Source organism: Tenrec ecaudatus, chromosome 1 (genome assembly GCF_050624435.1).
Source record: "Tenrec ecaudatus isolate mTenEca1 chromosome 1, mTenEca1.hap1, whole genome shotgun sequence".
NCBI classification, from domain to species: domain Eukaryota; kingdom Metazoa; phylum Chordata; class Mammalia; order Afrosoricida; family Tenrecidae; genus Tenrec; species Tenrec ecaudatus.
Genome location: NC_134530.1, coordinates 307089289 through 307112826, shown reverse-complemented (window position 1 = coordinate 307112826; position 23538 = coordinate 307089289). Strand labels below are relative to the sequence as shown.

General features: G+C 44.1%; 1 protein-coding gene across 1 annotated transcript; it reads left to right on the top strand.

Annotated features, from left to right (window-relative positions):
- Window positions 1–1767: 1767 nt before the first annotated feature.
- LOC142427455 (HLA class I histocompatibility antigen, B alpha chain-like) lies at window positions 1768–20132 on the top strand. The gene is made up of 8 exons (XM_075532726.1): window positions 1768–1898; window positions 2179–2448; window positions 2706–2984; window positions 17282–17557; window positions 17660–17776; window positions 18220–18252; window positions 18407–18454; window positions 18597–20132. Exons 1-8 carry the CDS (start codon window positions 1835–1837, stop codon window positions 18599–18601), a joined length of 1092 nt encoding a protein of 363 aa, XP_075388841.1. The 5' UTR covers window positions 1768–1834; the 3' UTR covers window positions 18602–20132.
- Window positions 20133–23538: the final 3406 nt, after the last annotated feature.

Genomic DNA, 23538 nt, shown 5'->3' with positions numbered 1-23538 from the left:
TGTTAAAACTCTAGGCTGGATCTGATCTGGTTTCCTGATCTGATTTTTGGTTTATATTCTTTTCTTCGGGTTGGTTTGTTTAGAGTGTATCTCCGAGGTGTATGTCAATGGAGGTCATCATCTTGAAGCTGTTATTTGTTTGTCCGTTTTTCAGTATATGAAACCTAGAGTTGATGAACCTAGAGGAACAGCAAGTAGTTTAAGGGGCTTGGAGTTTGGGGGTCCAGGATTGGAGGTGGGGTAAAAGGGAGGCGATGTCAAGTTGTCCATATGGAGAAAGTTGGAAACTGATTGTGGTAGGAATATTATATTCTAATTGACATGATTGAACTTTATAACTATATGTGTATTAAATACAAACTAATAATCAAAAGAATTCAACCCTAAATTTAAAAAAAAGGAAAATTTAGTGCATATATATAATAGAAGACAGTATGAAAAAAAATCTTGATTCATACCACCAAATAAAGGGAGCTTAAAAGCATTCTTCTTAGATAAAAAGGTCATAAATGAATACTCAAAGTACTAATACTATATGACATCACATACATAACAAACAAATGCAAACATTTGGAGACTGAAGTTTATTAGTGATTACCAGGGGCAAGAGTAATTGGAAACTGGCTAATAGTCATGAAAAATCAAGCAGCCGATGAAGTGTAGGATTGCAAGATCAATTTATTGCAATTCCTGTCAATAAGTTGTTGCTATGTTTGAGCCCATAGTCACTGTGGGTCAACCCGGTCCTTCAGAGACTTCCTTTTTGGTCACTGGCCCCCTCCTTTCTAAGTATAATGTCCTCCAGGAATTGGTCCCTGCTGATAGCATGTCCAAAGCATGTGAGCCAAAGTCTTGTCAGGCTGACTTCTTGCCATGCTCACAGCATTTTAGCTATATTTTGAAGAACAAAAGCCAGATAAACCAAGCATACGCCCATTAAGTCGATGCCAACTCATAGCTGACCTATAGGACAGGGTAGAACTGCCCCTGTGAGTTTCTGAGACTGTAAATCTTAACAAGAGTAGAAAGCTCAGTCTTTCAGTTACTTTTCCTTGTCATGAGCATAAATATGGAGTTCTTCCAGGGGGTTTACCAGGTAGTTGTCTTCCAAATCTCATGACACAGATGAGTGAGTGTTCCCATTGCGGCATCACTTTGTTGAAACATTTCTATCGATTCTAAGAGCCCGTTTTTCATCAATATCTTCAGTGCAGCATTGACTTCACACCATCAGTTCTTGCTACAGTATCACTTGAAATAGCTGAAAAATGTATCCGGTTTTTGTTGTGTGTTTTTTTTTCATGTCCACGGATAGTGTATTCCTTCTATCTTCTTTGGATGCTTCCGGTGTCGTTCAATATTTTACCCATATAATGCTTCGTTTTTGAAAAATGGAGAATTGAATGCTTTTCTCATAGTTCTTTCGGCTGGAGAAATGCGGCGATATCTTCCTCCCAGTTTGGTTTCCTAACAAGTCTGCTCGCATTTCATTATAAAGCTTTTCTTAAGCCGCTCCGGCTCCCTTTGAAATAGAGGATCTACGGAGCCTGGTGACTTAACGTTTAAGCTCCGGACTGCTGACACCAAGTTCTGAAACGGAAAGCACCCTTCTGACATCCAAGATGGGTCAGGGCTTGGAAATTCCACAGAATTTCACTTCCTCCTTGCACAAACTGCGTTCAACCCCTTCTGCTAGGAAACTCATGACGTCAGTCCACTCGGCGTTCTTATTGGGTCTAGGGTTCCTGAAGAAGCCAATCGGCTTCCAGCGGCTCCAAATTAGAAAGTCCCCTCTGACCAGCGGAACCCAGATTCTTCCAGGAGCCTGGTGAGGATGCTGCAGACCCTCCTCCTGCTGCTGCTCTGCGGGGCAGTGGTCCTGAGCCACACCCAGGCAGGTGAGTGCAGGATAAGGAAGTAAAGGGTCTGTGCTCAGGGAGGGGGCAGGGCACCGCCGGGCGGAGGCACAAGACACTGGGAATCTGGGTACCCAACCCCCCGCCCCCACCCCAATCCCCAGCGCTGCCTGGGATCGAGCCCTCCCCCTTCTCCCCCTTCCCGATTTCGTGCCAAACCCCACATATGCATCCTCTTCCCCACCTTGACCCTTTGATACTGACTTGGGATTCACGCGGATCGCGATCTGTGGTCTCAGCCGCCACCCCTCCCTCGACCCAGGTTCCCACTCGCTGAGGTATTTCCTCACGGCCATATCGCGACCCGGCCGCCAGGAGCCCCGCCTCATCGCCGTTGGTTATGTGGACAGCTTGCAAGTCGCGCGGTTCGACAGTGAGGCTCCGAATCCGAGGGCAGAGCCGCAGGCTCCCTGGATGAACCTCCAGGAGCCCGAATTTTGGGAAGGGCAGACCCGGATCGCCAGGGTTCGCGAACAAACTTACCGGGAGTACCTGCAGGATTTGCGCGACTATTACAACCAGAGCAGCTCAGGTGAGAGAATTGGCCCCCAGGTTTCAGTTGCAGATCAGAACCAAATGGGCCAGGCCCCGGATGCGGGGTTGGAGGCAGGGTGTGTCTATCCGCTGGGCGGAGCTACAAATGGGGAAGGGCAAATCCTTGGGATGCTAGGTGAACCCTGTGGCCGACCTGTCTATTCCTGGGGAGGGTCTAGCTGGAGAGGCGGGCAGGGCTGATCCTTGGGGAGAGGCTGGAAGCATGGGAGTGACTGACCACGGAAACTTGGCTAGGGTCTCACACCTACCAGGGTATGTATGGCTGTGATGTGGGGCCTGATGGGCGCCTCCTCCGTGGGTACAATCAGCGAGCCTATGATGGTGACGATTACATCGCCCTGAATGAGGACCTACGCTCCTGGACAGCTGCAACCACAGCTGCTCAGATCACTAAGAGAAAGTGGGAAGAGACTGGTTTGGCTGAGCGCTACAAGGCCTATTACTTGAAGGGCCGGTTCCTAGAGTGGCTGCGTCGATTCCTGGAGAGTGGGAAGGAGATGCTGCAGCGCACGGGTAAGAAGGGCCGCTGGGCGCCCACCGAATTCCCTTTCAGTGGGATTGTGTCTTCCCTGATGCCCTATTCAAAAGCAAAACACCAAGCCCACTGCCAGGAACTCCTTTCTGATTCATAGGGAACCTTCTTTACAGGGCAGGGTAGAATTGCTCCTTATGATGTCCAGAACACAGATCTTTATAGGAGCTGACAGTCTTTAAGAAAAAACTAGATCCTTACTTGACTCACCCTGCCACAAGAATACCCCCGTCCCACCTACAACATTTTTGTGAAATTGTAGGCAGCCCAGAATTCCATATCATCTTGGAGACGGTAAAGGGTGTTCTCTCTCAGAACGCCAAACCCACTGCCTTTGATTTAATTCCAACATATACTGACTCAATTGGACAGTATAGCACTGCTGTCTAAGCTTTCTGTTCTTTCAAACTTGTGAATTGGGTAATTAATTAAAGAGCAAATTACTTTTCTATTCAACATTCCATACACATTCTGTGTCATGGATTGCAAATCCCATCGTGTCACTTATCCCATTCTCTCTGGGTTTCCTATTTCCATTCCTTGTCCTTTTAAATGTTTTGAATTTTGTCTTTGGTAAGTACTGCTCTTTTGATCTTCAATGATTGTGATTGTAAGGGAAAGCAATCTCCTGAGTGACGTGGTATCTTCTATAGACCTGTCCAATGTTTTCTTGAATATTGAGGCACAGGGTGAGTTCAATTCCAGACCTCCAGACATGAAAAGTTCCTTCCGTTTCCATCGGTCTCTATCTGAAAAGTAAGCATAGTCTTTTTTTTCCCAAGTCATTTTTTTGGGGGGCTCATACAACACTTATCACAATCCATACATACATCCATTGTGTCCAGCACATTTGTTCATTTGTTGCCATCATCATTCTCAAAACATTTGCTCTCCACTTAAGCCCTTGGTATCAGCTCCTTATTTATTCCTTCACTCCCAGCTCCCCCTCCCTCATGGACTCTTGATAACTTATAAACTATTATTATTTTGTCATACCTTACACTGTCCCACATTTCCCTCCCTTCACCCACTTTTCTGTTGTTCTGTTGTCTGTCCCCAAAGGAGGAGGTTATATGTAGATCTTTACAATTCCTTCCCCCTTTCTACCCCACCTTCTCTCCACCCTCCAGTATTCCCACTCTCACCACTGATACTGAAGGGATCATCTGTCCTGGATTCCCTGTGTTTCCAGTTCCTATCTGTACCAGTGTACATCCTCTGATCTGGCTGGATTTTTAAGGTAGATGTGGGATAATGATAGTGTGTGAGGGGGATAAGCATTTAAGAACTAGATGAAAGTTTTATGTTTCATTATTGCTACACTGACCCTGACGGGCTCATCTCCTCCCCGAGACCCTTCTGTGAGGGGATGTCCCATTACCTACAGCTGGGCATTGGGTCCCCAATCTGCACTTCCTCTCATTCACATTGAAATGATATATTTGTTCTCTTATACCTGGTCCCTTCTATACCTCAGGGTCACACATGCTGGTGTGCTTAATCCATGTGGGCTTTGTTGCTTCTGAGCTATATGGCCGCTTGTTTACCTTCAAGCCTTTAAGACCCCAGAGGCTATATCTTTCAATAGCCAGGCACCATCAGCTTTCTTCATCACATTTGCTTGTGCACACGTCTGTCCTCCTCGATCAGGTCGAGAAGGTGAGTATCATGGAATGCCAGTTTAATAGAACAAAGTGTTCTTGAATTGAGGAAGTACTTGAGTGGAGGCCCAATGTCCATCTGCTGCTTTAATACTAAACCTATAAATATATGCACATAGATTTACTTCCCCATCATCATATACAAATATATTTACATATATACATGCCTGTATTTATACCTTTATAAATGCTGTTTGTCTCCTAGTTCTTTCCTCTATTTCCTTTTACTTTCCTCTTGTCCAACTATCATACTCAGCCTTCATTTGGGTTTCAGTAATTTCTCTCAGTTATATTGCCCTTTATCAATCCGTCCCAGGCCTCTCACACCCTCCTTGCCACTAATTTTGGATCACTTGTTTCCTTGTCCCTTGGTTGGTCAACACCACCTTCTTTCCATGGTTATTTTCTCCTCCAGACTGTTCATCCAGCCTATCTTATTTAGATAGATCTGCAGAGATAATAACATGCTAAAAAAATGTCATAGCAACAAAAGAAAGCACAATGACAACAACAAAAAGTGACCAATAAATAAATAAAATGTTGTAAAGGTAAAAACCGGAAGGTAGTTCAAGGTCTGTTTGTTGACCTCTAGGAGTGTCCGCCAGTTGAGTCTGATGGGGTGCCAACGTTTGGCCCCAAAGTCTATCCTTGGCACCCCCTAGGGACCTGCCTGCTGTCCTGCACCACTACCACCACCACCACATCACCCCACCCCAGTTGCTCTGACGCATGCCCTTAGTGTTTTGCCTCGGTGTGGTGGGGTCAGGCCAGGCAAATCCCGACACTGAATCTCCAGTGTTGCAGTGTTGTCCCCTGGTGAGCCATGGGTCAGCAAGGGACGTTGTGTCTAATAGTGGGACCAGCCATATGGTCCACTCTGGCATTGGCTGTTCAGATAGGGGATATAGTCCTGCAGGCTTCGTGGGCCAGGAGCGCTCCACTCTCCCTTACTCCCCCTTCATTTGCTCCCATGTGCTCTGATTAGACATGTCCCTCTCCCAGAACTGTAGCTTCAGTGCTGTCCTCTGAACTAAATTCTTCTGGGGGGAGGGGCGATTGTCCACGTAGTGGGATTGGGGTCAGTCCCTCAAACACCTCCACTGGCTCCCTGTTCCATGCCGGCATGCTGCATTCACATCCCGGAACACCTCATTTAAGAATGGTGCTTCGTTCTTCCCTGTGGCGATATAAACAATATCCTCCCTTGATGGGTTAGTGCTCTCTTCCTTTGCTACACATTTCTATCCCTTTGTCTGCTGTGTCATTGCTAAAGATGTTTTCCCAGTCGGTGGACTCTCTTATTACTCTCTTGGTGAATTCTTTCGATGTATACAGCTGTCTTATCTTCAGAATATCCCACTTGTATATTTGTGACTCCTGTGTTTGTATCCTTCCCTATTTCTGATAGCCTATGTATTCCCTGTGCCAGGGCTTTCAGGTTTGTCCCAACTCCCTCCTTAATGACCCTAATTGTTTGGGGTTTTACCTCAAGGTGTGTGTAATCCACTTTGAGTTTATTCTTGTGCATGGAGTGAGGAAAGAGTCTTGCTTCATTTTTCTGCAGCTATGTATCCATTTTTTCCAGCATAAGTTATTGAAGAGGGCATGCGCTTCCCACTTGATATTTTGGGGGGGGCCTTATAAAAATTCAGTTGCCTGTATCCTGATATTTTTATTTCTGGGTCTTCAGCTCTTTTCCATTGGTCTGAATATCTGTCAGGACACCAGTGCCACACTGTTTTGACTACTGTGGCATATCATATGTGCTAGTCATGTAGAGCAAGCCCTCCCACTTTGTCCTTCTTGAGGCATTCTCTACTCATTCTGGTCTTCTTTCCTCTCCATATGAAGTTAGTAATCCATGTTTCCAATTCTTTGAAGAAGGATGGTGGTATTCATATCAGGATAGCATTGAACTTTTATAGTACCATGGGCAGAATTGACATCTTTACTATATTGAGCCTGTTCTTCCATTTGTTGAGGTCACTCTTGCTTTCTTGTAGTAGTGTTTTATACTTTTCCTTATACAAATCTTTGTTTTTGTTAGGTATATCCCTACATATTTCAATTTGTGCTTGACTATTGTAAAGGATACTACCTCTGAAATTGTCTCTTCTGTAACCTTGTCTGATGTGTATAGCAGACGAATAGACTTCTGTTTGTTGATCTTGTATCCTGCCATTTTGTCATATTCCTCTTTTGCTTCCAATACTCCAGTCTTGGAGTTTAAGGGATTTGCGATGTATTCAATCATATCATCTGTGAATAATGATAACTTCGCGTCCTCCTTACCCAGATGAATGCCTTTTATGTCTTTTCTTTGTCTTATGTTGTTAGCTAGGACTTCCAGTCCAATGGTAAATAAGAGTAGGGACGAGGGGCATCCTTGCCTGGTCCCCTTCATCAGTGAAATTGTTTTCATCTTTTCTCCATTGACTACCACATTGGCTGTTGGTTTTTTTATATATAGCTTGTATAATATTGAGGAATTTTCCTTGTATTTCCTATCTTCTTGAGTGTTTTAAACAGGAATGGGTGTTGGATGTTGTCGAATTAATTTTCCTTATCTATCAATATTATCATGTGGTTCTTCTCATTTTTCCTGCCAGTGTGGTGAATAATACTACTGGTCTTTTGTATGTTGAACCATCTTTGCATCCATGGTATGAAGACCACTTGGTCACGGTGAATTATATTTTTATATGCTTTTGTATTTTATTGACCAGTGTTTTGTTAAGGATTTTTGTACCAAGGTTCATTAGGGATATTGTTCTGTAGTTCTCAATTATTGTGGGATCCTTGCCTGCTTTAGGTATCAGAGTTATATTAGCTTCATAAAAATAGTTTGTGAGTTTTCCTCTTTTTCTATGCTCTGGAAGAGTTTGTGTAGGATAGGTATCATTTCTTCTCTGAATGCTTGGTAGAATTCTCCTTTGAAGCCATCTGGCCTGGGGGATTTTTTATGGTAATCCCTTAATAACCTTGTTTATTTCTTCCATTGCTATGGGTCTGTGGAGGTGCTCGGCATCCATTTGGGATAATCTAGGGAGGTATTTTGTTTCCAAGTATTTGTCCATGTCTTCCAAGGTGTTGAATTCTTTAGAGTATAAGCCTTCATAGTACTGTGTAATTATCCTTTTGATTTCATTAGAGACTCTTGTAATGTCCCCTGCTTCATCCCTCATCCTTGCAATTGATGTTTGTTCTTTCCTTTCTTTTGTTACATTTGCCTGTGGTCTATCAATTCTGTCGATCCTGTCAAAGAACCAACGTTTAGTGGCATTAATTTTTCCGTAGGTTTCTTGATTCCCTCTCCTGTATCTCAGCTGATTTTTTATTAATTCTATCCTCTTGTTATTAGGATTGTTCTATTGACTCCGTTCTAGTGGGTGTAAGTTTTGTGCCAGCATATCAACCACGAGTCTCTCTTTTTTACATGTGTGCACTTACTGCTATCAGCCTTCCTCTGGTAAATGCCTTTGTTCTAACCTGAAGGTTTTGGTACATAGTATTTTCATTCTCATTGGTTTCTAGAAACTTCCCAATTTCATCTCTGACCTGGGTCATTATCCACTCCTTTTGCAATAGATAATTATTCATCCTCCAATTGTTTGCCCTTGTTTTCTTCACTGTTCTGCTGGTGATTTCCAGCCTTATGGCACAGTGACTGGACAGACATCTGTATAATCTCTATGTGCTTGAATTTACTCAAGTTCAATTTGTGTTTCAGAATGCAGTCTATCTTTGGATACGTGCCATGTGGGCTCAAAAACAATGTGATTTATTTGCATTTGGGTGGAAAGCTCTGAAAATATCAAATTGTCCAATTGTGTTGTGTAGATCTTTGGCCTTGTTGACTTTCTTTCCCAGTGAGTGGTGTATTAAAGTCATCAATTATAATTGTTGAGCCCGTGGTTTCTTTTTTACATCTTTTGGAGTGTTTAATTTACAAATTTCATGGGTTTCTCATTGGGCCCGTATATATTTATTAGGCTCACTAGTTCCATGTCTACTGTTCCCTTGAGTATTATATAGTATCCCCCCTTGTCTCTTGTTATGGCTTGTACCTTGAGATTAATTTTGTCAGATATTAAGCTTGCTACCCCCACATTTTTTAGATTGCCATTTGCTTGGTATATTTTTCTCCAGCCTTTAATTCTCAACCTGTTTTTGTCTGCAAGCTTGAGATGTGTCTCCTGTAGGCAGCAAATTGATGCGTTCTGTTTCCCAAGCCAGTCTGTTAGCCTTTGCCTTTTAACCTCCCTGGTGGTAAACCTGAGTGGGGCTTGGGGTAAATGTTAAGTGTCAGAAGAAGTTTATCATACCTGGAATATCTACTAGAGAGATTAAAATGAGTAATTTCTTAAGAAAGCAGGCCTACAATTTAAAACAACAAATTTTATGCAAAACAATTTCTCACTTTGTGTACAAAATTACTGACATAATTAGACTGCCTGGGAGGTTAATGCCTTTATCTAGGCCATTGATATTCAGTGTGATTGCATCCATCTGTGGACTGTGTTGTCATATTGTACCTTTTTTGTCAGGTATTTTCCTACCTATCTTATCCGCTTGTGTTGAGTGTGTGTGGTTCATTTTTGCCCTCTTTCCATTTTTGAGCCAATGCTATCTTGGTTCTATTTTCTCTTTGTCACCCTATGGGTGGAGTTGTTCTATGTAATGGTCTCTTATTTGCACTTGTGAGAGTTGATATTCCGTCCACACTAGATCAACAAGAATGTTTTGTAGGGTTGGGTCTCTTTTTATGTATTCTTGAGTTTGTCCTTGTCTGGGAAGACTCTTATTTCTCCATCCAACTTAATATATAGTTTGACTGGGTTAAGTATTCTTGGTTTGCATTGTTTTCCTTCAATTTTTGGAATATGTACTCTGTTCCATCCTCTTCTTCATCGTTTCCATTGATAGTTTTGAACATACACTTATTGGGGGACCTTTGAACGTGACTATTCGCTTTTCTTTAAGTGCTTTTATGATCTTCTCTTTTTCCTCATAGTTGGACTATTTAACTATTATGTGTCTTGGGTACGTCTTGGTATTCAGTCTGGCTGGTAGTCTTTAAGCCTCCTGAAAAATTGCCTGGTTTTCATTTTTTAAGCTGGGGAAGTTTTTCTCAAAGAATTCCCTTGCTACTTTCGCTGTTGAGTTCTTTGCTGTGTCATGTTCCGGTAGTCCAATTATACTAATATTGTTTCTCTTCATAGCACCATACATGGCTCTCAGGTTTGATTCAGCTTTTCTGATAGTTTATTTGACTGCTTTTCCAGTTTGTTGCGGTCTGTTTGCTTATCCTCTAAGTCACTGATGTGATTCTCTGCCATCTCACATCTGTTGGCAAAGTCTGTTTATTTGCCACTGGATTTTGTTATTTTATCCCTTAAATCTTGTATTTCCCTTTGGTGCGTTGCCTTATCTCCTCTATTTATTTCATCCTTTTTCACTATTTCTTCCCTCATATCCTGTAAGACTCCAAGCAGGATTCATAAAATTTCTTTTTTTTTTAAATTTTAACAATTTATTAGGGGCTCATACAATTCTTATCACAGTTCATACATATACATACATCAATTGTATACAGCACATCTGTACAGTCTTTGCCCTAATCATTTTTTTCTCCTCTTTTCTTTTTTTACATTTTATTAGGGACTCATACAACTCTTATCACCATCCATACATATACATACATCAATTGTATAAAGCACATTCATACATTTCCTGCCCCAATCATTCTCAAGGCATTTGCTCTCCACTTAAGCCCCTTGCATCTGGTCCTCTTTTTTTCCCCCCTCCCTCCCCTTCCCCCCCTCCCTCATGTGCCCTTGGTAATTTATACCTTGTTATTTTGTCATATCTTGCCCTATCCGGAGTCTCCCTTCCCCCATACTCTGCTGTCCCTCTCCCAGGGAAGAGGTCACATGTGGATCCTTGTAATCAGTTGCCCCTTTCCAACCCACTCACCCTCCACTCTCCCAGCATCGTCCCTCACACCCTTGGTCCTGAAGGTATCATCCACCCTGGATTCCCTGTACCTCCAGCCCTCATATGTACCAGTGTACAGCCTCTGTTCTATCCAGGCCTGCAAGGTAGAATTCGGATCATGGTAGTTGCGGGGAGGAAGCATCCAGGATCTGGGGGAAAGCTGTGTTCTTCATCGGTACTACCTCGCACCCTAATTAACCCATCTCCTCTCCTAAACGCCTCTATGAGGGGACCTCCATTGGCCGACACTTGGGCCTTGGGTCTCCACTCTGCACTTCCCCCTTCATTTAATATGGTATATATATATACATATACATATACACATATATACACATACATACACACACTTATATCGTTGTTGTTGTTGTTGTTGTTTTGCTTGATGCCTTATACCTGGTCCCTTGGCACCTCGTGATCGCACTGGCCGGTGTCCTTCTTCCATGTGAGCTTTTTTGCTTCTGAGCTAGATGGCCGCTTGTTCACCTTCAAGCCTTTAAGACCCCAGACACTATCTCTGTTGATAGCCGGGCACCATCAGCTTTCTTCACCACATTTGCTTATGCACCCATTTGTCTTCAGCGATCCTATCATGGAGGTGTGCAGTCAATGATATGATTTTTTGTTCTTTGATGCCGGTAACTGATCCCTTTGGGACCACTCGATCACACAGGCTGGTGTGTTCTTCCATGTGGACTTTGTTGCTTCTGAGCTAGATAGCCGCTTGTTTATCTTCAAGCCTTTAAGACCCGTCACTATCTCTTTTGATAGCCGGTCACCATCAGCTTTCTTCACCACATTTACTTGTTCACCCACTTTGGCTCCAGCCGTTGTGTCGGGAGAGTGAGCATCAGAGAGTTCCAATTTAATAAAAGAAGGTATTCATGCATTGAGGGAGTGTTTGAGTAGAGGCCCAAGGTCCTTCCGCCACTTTAATACTTGACCTATAAATATAGACACATAGATCTATTTCCCCATCCGCCTATATATATTTGCATGTACATGTCTTTGTCTAGACCTCCATGAATGCCCTTTGACTCCTAGCTCTTTCCTCCATCTCCCTTGACTTTCCTCCTGCCCTACTACCATGCTTCATCGCCACCTGGGCTAGAGTATACCTCTTCTCTAAGCAACCTTACCCTTGATCATTTCCCACCAGGCCTGCCACTCCCCCTTCTCTACCATTTGGGGTCCCATGTTTTTCCCTTGTCCCTGGGTTTGTTAACACCACTTCCTTACCCCCCTACCCCCCCACCCCAAGTCCCCATGGAACTGTCGGTCCCGTTGTTTTTCCTCCAGATAGTTCATCCAGCCTGTCTTATTCAGACAGACCTGTGGAGTCAGTAACATGCACGAAAACAAGACAGAGGAAAACAAAGCAACAGTATACAACCAGACAACAAAACAACAAAAACAAACCACTGACAAAGAACAGAACAAAACAGTTCACAAGAGAAAAGCTTGTAGTTAGTTCAGGGATCGTTTGCTGGCCCTTAGGAGCGTTTTCCAGTCCAGTCTGTTGGGGCACCACGCCCTGGCCCCAAAGTCCACTTTCAGCATTCCCTGGGGACCTTGCCACTCCATTCCCTTGCTGTTCCGCTGCACTCCCCCAGTGATTTGCCTCGGTGTGGTGGGATCAGGTCAGGTGCAATTCCCACACTGTGTCTCCAGTGCAGTCCCCCCTGTATCCCCCTTAGTCACTGAGGGGCATCATGTCTCATAGTAGGGCCAGCCATGTTGTTCTCTCTGTGGACTGGCTGCTCTACTCAGGAACATCATCATCACGGCCTGGTGGGCCAGGCTGTGCTCCACTCTCCTCCTGCCCCTTCATCTTCTCCCGTGTGCTCTGATCAGATATGTTCATCTCCCGGAGCTGCAGAGTCAATGTCGTCCTTTGGAACAAATTCTTTTCGGGGGAGGGGCAGGAATCCACTTAATTTATGGTGCTGGGGCCAGCCTCCCCGACCTCTCCACTGGTTCCCTCCTCCACGCCGGGATATTGCATTCACACCTTGGGACACTGGGTTGAGCATTCATAAAATTTCTTTATGTGGCAGGTCAATATCTGCTTTTTCTACGCACATCTGTAGCTTCATGACTTCTTCCAGTATTGTCTTATATTTCTCATGCTTTTTCATTGAGGCTCTGTTGAGGCTGGTTGTTGTTTACATATTGTTTTAGAAAAGCCTGTAGCCATCTTCCAGAGTCAGAGGGCACTGGACTCTCTCTTCGGGCACTTCTATGAGTGCTTCTATGAGCTACCTGCTGGTAGCTGTACCATAGGGTCGTGCTGCCACTGTATCGTCCTGTGATTTCATTCTCATCCTAACCAACCAGTATTCTGTTATTTGGAATGTGAGTTGGACAGTCCTCTTGTGGGATGCTGGTCGGGCTTTTGTGGGCTCACGAGGGTGTCGTTTCACTGGATGATCTCTAAGTAAACCACAGTGGTTTGTCTTGTGGTGCTTGGAGCACTTAGGGTGGCGTGTGGTGTTTCCCTCTGCTACTGGAGTGCCAAGAGGGCTTGTGGGTGTACCCTCCTTGGTGTAGAGCACCATAGCTGGCAGGTGGACTTACCCTAGACAGAGATATCGCCATGGAGGTTGGGTGGATGTTCCCGCAGCACCGTGGAGCCCCACTGGTGGTGGGGGGAGCAGGAATTCCCTTAGTCACTTGTAGGTCCTCGGTTTTGGCTGGAGTTTCCCCAGCTGTGTGAATGGGAGAACCCCCAGCCACATGGTGTCTGGAGGAGGACTGTCATCATTTCCCCAGTTGCATATAAAGCCACCAAATGCGGGTGGGAGCTCCCCCAAAAGGGCCTTCAGAGTTGCCCTGGTGGAGGGGAGTAGTCTGGGTGCCAATAGTGGCTTGTGAATGGAATGAGAGGTAGAGGAGAAGAGAAAGACAACTAGAAAAAAACACAGACGGGAGCAAAAATGCCCAGCAAACTAACAAGCACTCACACAAAAATTCAAAGTTTAAAGAAAACTAAAAACCCATGAAAATAAGGAAACAACAAAAAAGGAAAACTGAAACTGCTGAGACTGGCAGGAAAGACAGAAGCGAAAGAAGAAGCGGGGTAAAGAAGAAAAAGTGAAAGAACAATAATTGGGGAAAAGTGAAGGAGAGGGAAGAAAAAAGATAGATAAAGATATAGCTGAGCCCCTGCCATCTTGTGTTTGACACTGCGTCATGGCATGTGAGCACTGTCACAGGGAGCAGGCTGTAGCTCTCCCCACTGGATAGGCGGAATTGCCCTAGGCAGAGGATAGGTGTCTGGAAACCCGCAGTGCCATGTGGAAGTAAAGAATGGGAGAGGAGGGAAACAGGAAAGCAGAAAGATAGAAGAGAACAAAGTGCGAGAAGAAAGAAAGAGAATGCTGTGGGAAAATACAACTGTGCTCACTGAGATTGGCTGTGATGATAGAGAAGAAAGAGAGGTGGAAAAAATAAGGAATACAGCGATAGCTGATCCATGATTACCTGAATGTGGGGCCAGATGGGGTTGAACCCTGCCCCAAGATGGCAGGTTGGTATGTCCTTTTAATGCAGGGACCCAGTGGTGTTGGATGGAGTTTCCCTAATTGGCAAGATCACCTTAGAAGTCCAACAGAGGATTCCTCAGCATCGCAGAGTGCTGTAGATGACTGTGACAACTGCCTCATATGGTGTGCAGCACTCCCACAGAGGGAAGACTGGAGTTCCCCTTGCTATTTGGGGTGAATTGCCCTTGGTTGAGGTTAGTGGCCTGGAACTCACTGCAAGGGAAAGAGAGAGAGAGAAGAGGAAAAAGCGAAAAAGAAGAAATAAAGAAAGAGAGAAAACCAAACAAAACAGCCAGTTGAGATCGACTGCGGTGGGAAAGATAGAAGGGTGAGAGAGTAAAGAACGAAGAAATAGAGTGGTACGTGATGAAATAACAGGTTGATCACCCTGACCGCGGGGCTGGAAGAGTCCTAAATCTGCCTCAAGGTAGCCAGGTGGTGTGCCTGCTTGATATAGACACACACAGTTGCTGGGTGGGATTACCCTCGAAGGCAAGATCACAACAGCACCCAGGTATCAGTTAGCACCATGGTATTGACCACTGGTATACCTGGTATACCTGCCTTGTGCTGTATGTAGCCCTATGGGGCGGTGGGAATGTTTCCTCAGCCCTGTAGAGTTCTAGGACAGGCAGGATATCCCCAGCTGTGTGTAGAATCACTGAGAGGGAAGCTGGGCTTATTGTCCCATCTAGACTGCTGGTGCCCTACTAGACCAGAGGATTTATATATTTTTTAATTTTCCCCTTTACAGCTAGAATAGAATGAAATGAAATTGTCTCCCTGAATTTGGACTGTGGGTCTGTGTTCAGTTAGGAATTTAGACTTGCTCCAGAGGTTCTTTGTATGTTGAAAGCCTCCGGGCTCTGTAGCTAAATTCTGGCATTCCTTACCTTGGGCCCCCTTCTTATGCTGATGTATGTTAACGTACTCCTTCTATGTGCTTCCTGAGAATTGAGCAATGAGACAGATTTGCAGGTTTTACCAAGAAAATATATTCTCTCTTTTTTACATTGGGCTTATGAGGTGTCCTGATTTGGGGGCTGTCACACTGACCCCTAGAAGGGGAGATCCAGCTTATCAGAGAGGTTTTCTTCTTGGCCAACTGGAGCTGAATTCACCCCCTCTGGACTATGGCTATCTGCTTATTTTCTCCCACACCAAGACCTACCTCAGGGAAATTCCTGTTTTTTCTTCTACTCCAAATTATGGCTACCTGCCACTCTCAATCCCCTAAAGGAAGCTTCCAGCATGGAGAACTCTCGTGTGGGTTGCTCCCCTTGTCTGGAATTATGTCCCCTTTAGGGCGTCAGTTTGGGAAATCACTACTCGTTGTTAAAGGGCAGAGGTAGCGCTTCAAACCCAGCAGACCCAACCTTGAGCGAGTTAGTGCATCCTTGGTTCGCTTTGTGAGTAGAAATCACAAAAGACAAAAACGGGGTCAGGACAGATTCTAGTACCCTAGTTCTAATTTGAGGGCTCCGCCTCCCAGTCTCTTTCACCTTACCTCCCAATTTTCTGGTCTGGCAAAAGGAGCTCCAGGCAGGTGAGTCTTAACAAGATTCCATCTTCTCACGGTCCTCCATATGAAGCATAGTCTTTTTTATGATTCTGAATTTTGCTCCACATTTTCTTTCCACTCTATCCAGAACCTTCTAATGTGATCCTTTTCAGCAGTTGGTAGTGGTAGTCTGTACCATCTACCTCTTGTGGTCTCAGAGTCATGGAGGCTGATGTTCACTTGATTGGACTCATTGTCTTTCCACTCCTAAAGAGTTACAGTCTGTGTCATGTATATAGTTGGTTTACCCATTCTTCATTGTTGAATATTTAGAGTTTGTATGATTTTTTTTTGGTCTTTTTGTTCTTGTGAATAGTGGGGAGATGAACATGGATATGCATTCATCTCTTTGTTTCCAGCTCCGATTTCTCTAGGATTTATGGCATAAAATGGGATTTCTGGATCTTATGGCATTACCCCTTTTTAAAAGAAATGCTACACTGTTTTCCACACTGATTGCACCATATTAGAGAACCACCAGTGCTGTATGAGGGATACAGTCTCTCCAGCATTTGTTATTTGCTACTGATGCTTAGGTTATATGGTGCCTCCTTGCTGTGTTGAGTTGCATCTGAAAAGATTAATGATTACAAAATTTTTCCATATTGGCTTGGTAGCCTTAATATCTTCTTTGGTGAATGTTTTCTTCTGTCCATGTGCTCTGCTTCTTTTAAAATTAGAGTATTTGCCTTTTCCTTATCAACGTCCTGAAAATTACAATAAATTTTAGAGAGTAATCTTTTGCCCAATAAGTCATTACCAAAATGTATTCCTTTTCTGTGAGTTCACTTTTGGTGAAAATTTTTGATGCATGTTTGCTTATGTTATTTAAAAGATCCCAAACATCTCGTTTATCTTCTACCATTCACGTGTTTTCAGTTATGTATACTGTTACACTTTACTCCTATGTCTATGATCTAGCTAGGGTTTTATGAGTGTGGTGCTGTGAACATCCTGTGAAATATGATCGATCCTCTTTAATTTTTCTGAAGATGTATGCCCACATTTTCCAGCACCATTTGTTAAAGACACATTTCATCTCTCTTGAATATCTGTTGGCCATTGTCAAAAATGAGCTGGTGTGGGGGTTCTAACTGCTGACCTTTCAGTTAGCAGTCACGTACTAAAACTGCTGCACCACCACCAGGGCTTTGTTGTGGATTGTAAAGGTCATGACCTCACTTACCAGCAGCTTTCTTTGATGCCACAATTCACAAGGGTCTTTCTTTCCTAAACCATGTTTTCTGTCCCATGTTCAATGTATTTGCAGGTCTGAGTCCAGCTTTTCTGAGTTTCTCCCATCCAAGTAGGAACTAAATATCCCGGTTCTCCCCATTAGACCCCTAGAGCCTCCTATTCCAAGGTATCCCATCCTGATTCTAGAACTTTTCAAAGACTACAAATGATCCAAAATCCATTAGCTTAACCTGTCCATTTTAGGTTGATCACACAAAATTTGCTCAATGACCCAGATGAGGTAACGGAAAGTTCTTGAATGTTCTGATTCATTCTTTCAGAAGCACCAAAGACACATGTGACTCACCACCCCATCTCTGAAGACGAGGCCACCCTGAGGTGCTGGGCCCTGGGCTTCTACCCCTCAGAAATAACTCTTACCTGGCAGCGGGACCAGGAGGACCAGCTCCAGGACACGGAGCTTGTGGAGACCAGGCCTTCCGGGGATGGAACCTTCCAGAAGTGGGCAGCCATAGTGGTTCCCATCGGAGAAGAGCAGAGATATACATGCCGTGTGCAGCATGAGGGGTTGCCTGAGCCCCTCACCCTGAGATGGAGTAAGGAGAGGGACAAGAGTGAAGCCTCATTTCCCGAAAAGCAGGAGCCTTTCTGGAGGCTTCCCAGACACCAGAGCTAACTCACCTCCCTTCTCTTTTCAGAACTGTCTTCTGAGCCCACCACCTACATCATAGGAATCATTGTTGGCCTGATTCTCCTAGGAACTGCCATCCTGGGAGCTGCAGTGGCTGCTGCTGTGATCTGGAGGAAGAAATCAGGTAGACAGGGAGTGCAATTGGAATTGTTTTGTCCCACTGGAAAGTCTCAAATTATAGATAGTAGAATTCCAAGGCCACCTCCTGTCTTGTTGTGGAAAGTACCATCCTCACATGTGTTGTCCTTGCCGGGCCCTTTAGCGAACACTTCCACTTCCATAAAGCACTTGTGAAAATGAAGGACAAGCTTTCATCTTGGTTGTTCTGGGGATGGACACCTCATTCTTAGTAGTCACAGGCCACAGGCCAAGATTCCAGCTAAGGACACACTTCTAGCAGAGAGGTTGGTCGAAATCTGCACATATTAGCCTGTGTTTTCTTTTCCTGCCCTGGTTCTTCAGTCAGAGTTTTGGAAATTTCTCTGGTATCCAAGAAAAACCAGTTCTTCTAGGACTTTTTGGTCTCATATCCTCCCTAATCGTACACATCATGCTTTGTTCTCACAGGTGGAAAAGGAGGGAGCTATGCTCAAGCTGCATGTAAGTATGGGGGCGGGGGGGAGGCTAACACAGAGATCCTTGGGATAGTAGAGATGGAAACCCATGAAGAAACCCCTTACCTCATCATTCTTGTTCTCTTGATGTCATTTTCTGGGGTACGTCATGACAAGATCCTGTTTTTGTCCTTCTCCAGGCTATGACAATGCACAGGGTTCTGATGGGTCCCTCCAATCTCCTAAAGGTGAGACCATGGGGGAGCACAGGAGAACCAAGTGGCTTATAGGGAATTTTTGGTTTTGTATTTTCCAGATTGCCATGGGCTTCTATTGATAATGTAAACACCCAAAATGACCTGATTCTTTCATTGTTCTTTTCTTCTATAGTGTGACGCTGCTGCCTTACATGGGACTGAGTAACACCTGATTTGTTTACCAGCCCCCTCTGTGACTTCAAGAGCCCTTGACTTCTCATAAAGAGGACTAGACAAGTGGTAACCTGAAGACAATGGCCCCTAGTCATCCTTAAGGTGCCAACCAAAGTAGATCAAAAAGGAAGCATTTACCCAAGGTCAAGCTTTAGAGTGTTAAGGCAGCAAAGGCATGTAGACCAATCTACATGCCTCCAGCTCCCGAGGTCACTTGCCACAAAGAAGAAATCAAACCTGCATCTACCCTCCATCCCTTTTGACCCTATTCTGACACCATTGTCCCCTCCCGTAGCAAGCGAAATCTATAGCTGGATTCAATAATTCATTGCAATGGCCACACAGAACTCACAGATGAGGTTCACTATTATGGACTTAACTGGTTACATTTTACATGAAAATATCCAGGGTAAAGTTCGGCTATTAGGTCAGTATCTAGTCTGCTGTGCCTACAACCAGGTATTTCTCTGGCCTTCAGCCACTTAGCCTAGCATCTGTCCTGCTTGGACAATATCACAACGTTTTTAATGGCTCATCATCAGTGCCCAATGGGCTATTCTACTGTAAGCCTCAGCCTGGTGGAACTCAGCTCCAGTCCTATGAGTCAGCATACCCAGCTCCTTTCGTTAAGTACTTGGAGGTACCCAAGTCTACACACCAGCCTCCCACCCAAAAGCACTCATGTTCATTTGCACCTAGGACTTCAAGTCCTCTTCTTTGTGTTATGACTCCGGGTTCTGCTGTTGCTGCTATTCCTCTGCCACTCCTGTGGTGTCACAGCTATGTCCTGAATGAAGGAGGTTTGATGCGAAGGGACTCAGGGCTCAGGTGATACACTCCACACCTGGATCTTCTCTCTCTGGTAGTGTAATCCCCTTCCTGCTTCTGAGATGATGGATTTTATACTCAGCAGAATGGCAATTACAATTCACCTCATTAACAGATGGTCATAGCTGAATCATATAATTCAATCAGGATCTTCCCTCATCCTCTTACTCAGACTCATCAGGACAACAGAGGTCATTTTGGTGAGAGTACCAATGGCTATCAGGAGTGTGGGTGGTATCGTGGGTTATGCATGCGGCTGGTTACTGCAAGGTCAACAGTTTGAAACCTCCAGCCACTCTGCAAGAGAAAGATTAGACTTTCTACTGCCATAAAAAGTTATAGCCTCAGAAACCTACCAGGACAATTCTACTCTTTCCTATGGGGTCACTGTCAGTTGAAATCTACTTAGTTGAAGCAAAGTGCTTCATTTTAGTTTGGGTTGTTTGTTTTGTCTTTGCTGGGAATGAAAGCTATATTAAATCACTCAATGCACTGTAGTTAAGGAAAAAAGGAGTAATTGAAACAGGGAGAAAGTAGATTGGGAGAATCACATTGAGAGAATCATAATGGATGATTTGAAACAAAATGTGTATGGACTGTTGAATGTACCCTACATGGTCTGCTCTGTGAGCCATCATCTAATCCACAATTAAATGTGAAAAAAGACTCTGACTTCTCTTTCTGTGAATGGTGTCTGAATGTTTCTGTGTTCCTATGAGTGGGGTGTGAGGATGTGATGGGATTAACATACTCCTGGCAGCAAGGACATTGTGCCACACTGAACCCTGTCCTTTCCATGCTCAAGTTCTCCCATTCCAATAAAGATGGGTGTATAGAATTTGTATTGTAAATCTTAATCCCTGCTGCCGCTCACCTGTCCATTTGTCATACTGTAGGGATATGATAGATTTATTGTGCCAACCTGGTCAATTGGAACATGTAGGATTAATAAGGTCGCAGTTTGATTGGAGGGCAAAGAGATAAATGTCTCAGCAAGCCTTGCCTCTCTCTCTCTCTCTCTCTCTTGTTCTCTGGTGATCAGACCATCTTGCACCTGCCTTAGCTAGTTTTCTGCCTCAACTCGTGTGCTACCCAACCTGTGGCACAGCCAACCCATGAATCCTGTTGCTAGAGCTTGAGGTTCCTTTGAGACTTGCTTCGCCATGCTGGTGGACATTACTTGAGCTTGAAGCTGGCGGTTCCTGTCATCTTGCATTGTTTAAGCTCAATTTCCCATCCGGGCCTGCTCTGCTAAGCATCTGAGCTGTGGACTGTTGGTGACCCACCCTGCTGGTTACTGCCTGTTGGTGGACTCTGCCTGCATTGCCTGAGGGAAGACTCAGCTGTCTTCTTTCTGGATCTTGAACCCAGCAGCTCTAATGAGTTGAAGGACTTCAAGTATACTAACTGTTCCACTGACCAGAGTCAAACTGAGCCCTCTGTACTGCTGTGTGGACTTATATTCCTTCATGCTGTGTATATATATTTGCAAGTGTCCTGTTTTTTTTTCTCTAGAGAACCCTGTCTGACACAAGGGGCTTGCTTGTTGCTCTTAGGCTGGAAGCTATTTTGTCGGTATTTGAAATACCAATACAGTCACTGAAGGTGAACAGATCTCTGTAGAGCTTCTATACTAAGAAAAAATTACAAAGAAAGATTATGTTGTCTACTTCTGAGTTCTTAGAATCTGAAAACCTGATGGATAGCAACATGATCAGGTAATAGTGTCAGAAGATGAAGCAACAACATTATCAGGTAATAATGACAGAAAATGAAGCCCTCAATAGAAATGGGAAAGTGCAGCATCTTCTAAGTTAGGTCACCCTTAAGGACATGGATGAAGCAAACCGTTCAAGACCTTTATTTGCTGGTGAAGGATGACTCAAAAGAGATCATAAAACTGCACACATCCATTAAAAAGCATATGATAGAATATTCAAATGATGAACCTAGGGAAATTAGAAGCCATCAAAATCAAATAGAATGCATAAAGATCAATAACATGAGTGAGCTGAGATGGACTGGTATTGGCCATTTTGAGTCACATAGTCATGGTTTACTTCACCCAAAACTAACAGCCATCAAGTGGATTCTGAGTCATACTGACCTGACAAAGAGGGTAGAATTGCCCTCCTTGAGTTTCTGAGAATATACCTCTTGGAGTTGAATTGCCCCCCCCCCCTGAGTTTCTGAGAATATACCTCTTGGAGTTGAATTGCCCCCCCCCCCCTTGAGTTTCTGAGAATAAACCTCTTAGAGTTAAATTGCCTCCTTCAGTTTCTGAGAATATACGTCTTGGAGTTGGAAGCCTTATCTTTCTCCCAGTGAACAGCTGATGATTTGAAACTGCTGAGCTTGCCAATTCTCATGTAATCTGCTTTGCCACAAGGGTTCCTAGGTGAACTCAAGGCCATTAAAAAAAATTGGTTTTGATGACATAAAATTCACACATTATACAATGCAATAGTTCAATCTTATTAAAAAGAGTTGGTCGACCATCTTCCCAATCAATTTGTGAACGATTAATTATTTCTTGTATTCATTACTCCCCATTTCCCTCCTACCTCCAGTTACTGTTTCCATAGATTTACCTATCCTGGATTTCATGAATAGAAAACATACAAAACAACAGTGACAAAATTAAACAGGAAAACCTCAATTTTAAAAAGCAGAAAACAACTAAAAATAGGAACGGATTTGAAATGGGTCAAAAGGGAAATCCCATAGAAGTTGCTGTAACTACATCTTCAATAAACCCCTTCACAATGCACTCTGTAACCAGGCTAGTCACCTCCCTGGTCTACGATCAGAGTGGTTTCACCAGAGGTTTCACCAGAGGCTTCACCTATGTGAGGATGATGCAAATGCATTTTGGGCCTCTCTGTCATCCATATCCCTCTGCAAACCAGGTGTTACGAATTTAAGCTCTGATACTATTCCCTCCTTCCGACTTGGATTTTATTGTTTGCAATCATTGGATCACACAGGTACATTACTACTCTGTCTTATAAGGTACCATTTCACACTACCAATGCTCACCTCAGCCCCGCTTGGTGGTCCAAGTGGACATGGGAGACATGTGGGCAGGAGAAGGAGGGGAAGGAGGACAAGGGGAGAAGAGACAGGGGTTGAGGGGCAGGGGAGAGGGGACAGGGGAATGAAGATGGGGGAGACAGGACCAGGGGAAAGAGAGCTCTTTATTATTAACCAAGGCTTGTGTATATCTTTGGGGGGCATGCAAGCCCACTAATTACAGATAAACATATAGAAGGGGTTGTGCTATAGGTAATACAGTAATGAGAGGGGGATGATCTAGAGGTGTACAGGTAATAGGAAAGGGTAGGGATTGGGGGTATACATGTGACAAGATGGGTGGATCCTAGATTCAGGATGTCAGCTAACTTTGGATGTCACTGAGCAGGTTTGAGCTGTTCTCTGGCTCTCCATAGAAACCATTATCAGTAGGGTGTAAACCCCACCTACAGTGGACCAGACTGATGTCTGGATGCCTTAAGGGAGAAGTAATCCATTGTCCTTAACAGCAGGGAATGGTCCCCACCTGTGGTGGGACCAGACAGTAGTCTGAGTGCATCTGGCCTCCCACTATGTGCTAGCAAGTAGCCTCTAATGTTTGACATATCTTTGGGGGAGACAAAGCTGGGAAAAAGTCTTTTTATATCCCACATGACAAGACTTCCTCCAGGACAGATTTTTCTATTCTTTTGGGAGTCCATGGAACTTAGAATATTCTTAATCAGCACCTCAATTCAAATGCATCAATTTTTTTCGGTATTTCTTCCACGTTCATGTGCATATGAGGAAATTCAAAATACCATAGGTTGAGTCAGGTTTACCCTGGATTTCCAAGACTTGCAAGAAGTCTTGTCCAACAGATTTACCTAATGCAATGTGTACTTTTATTTATGGGCTGCTGCTTCCAAGAGCATTGATTGTGGAGAAAAGATAAAATCCCTGATAATTTCAACCCTTCTCTCTATTAATCATGTTGTGCACTGTTGGTCCAGTTGAAGTCCTCCTCTCTTTCAGCAAGCAAAGATGTATCATCTGCATAT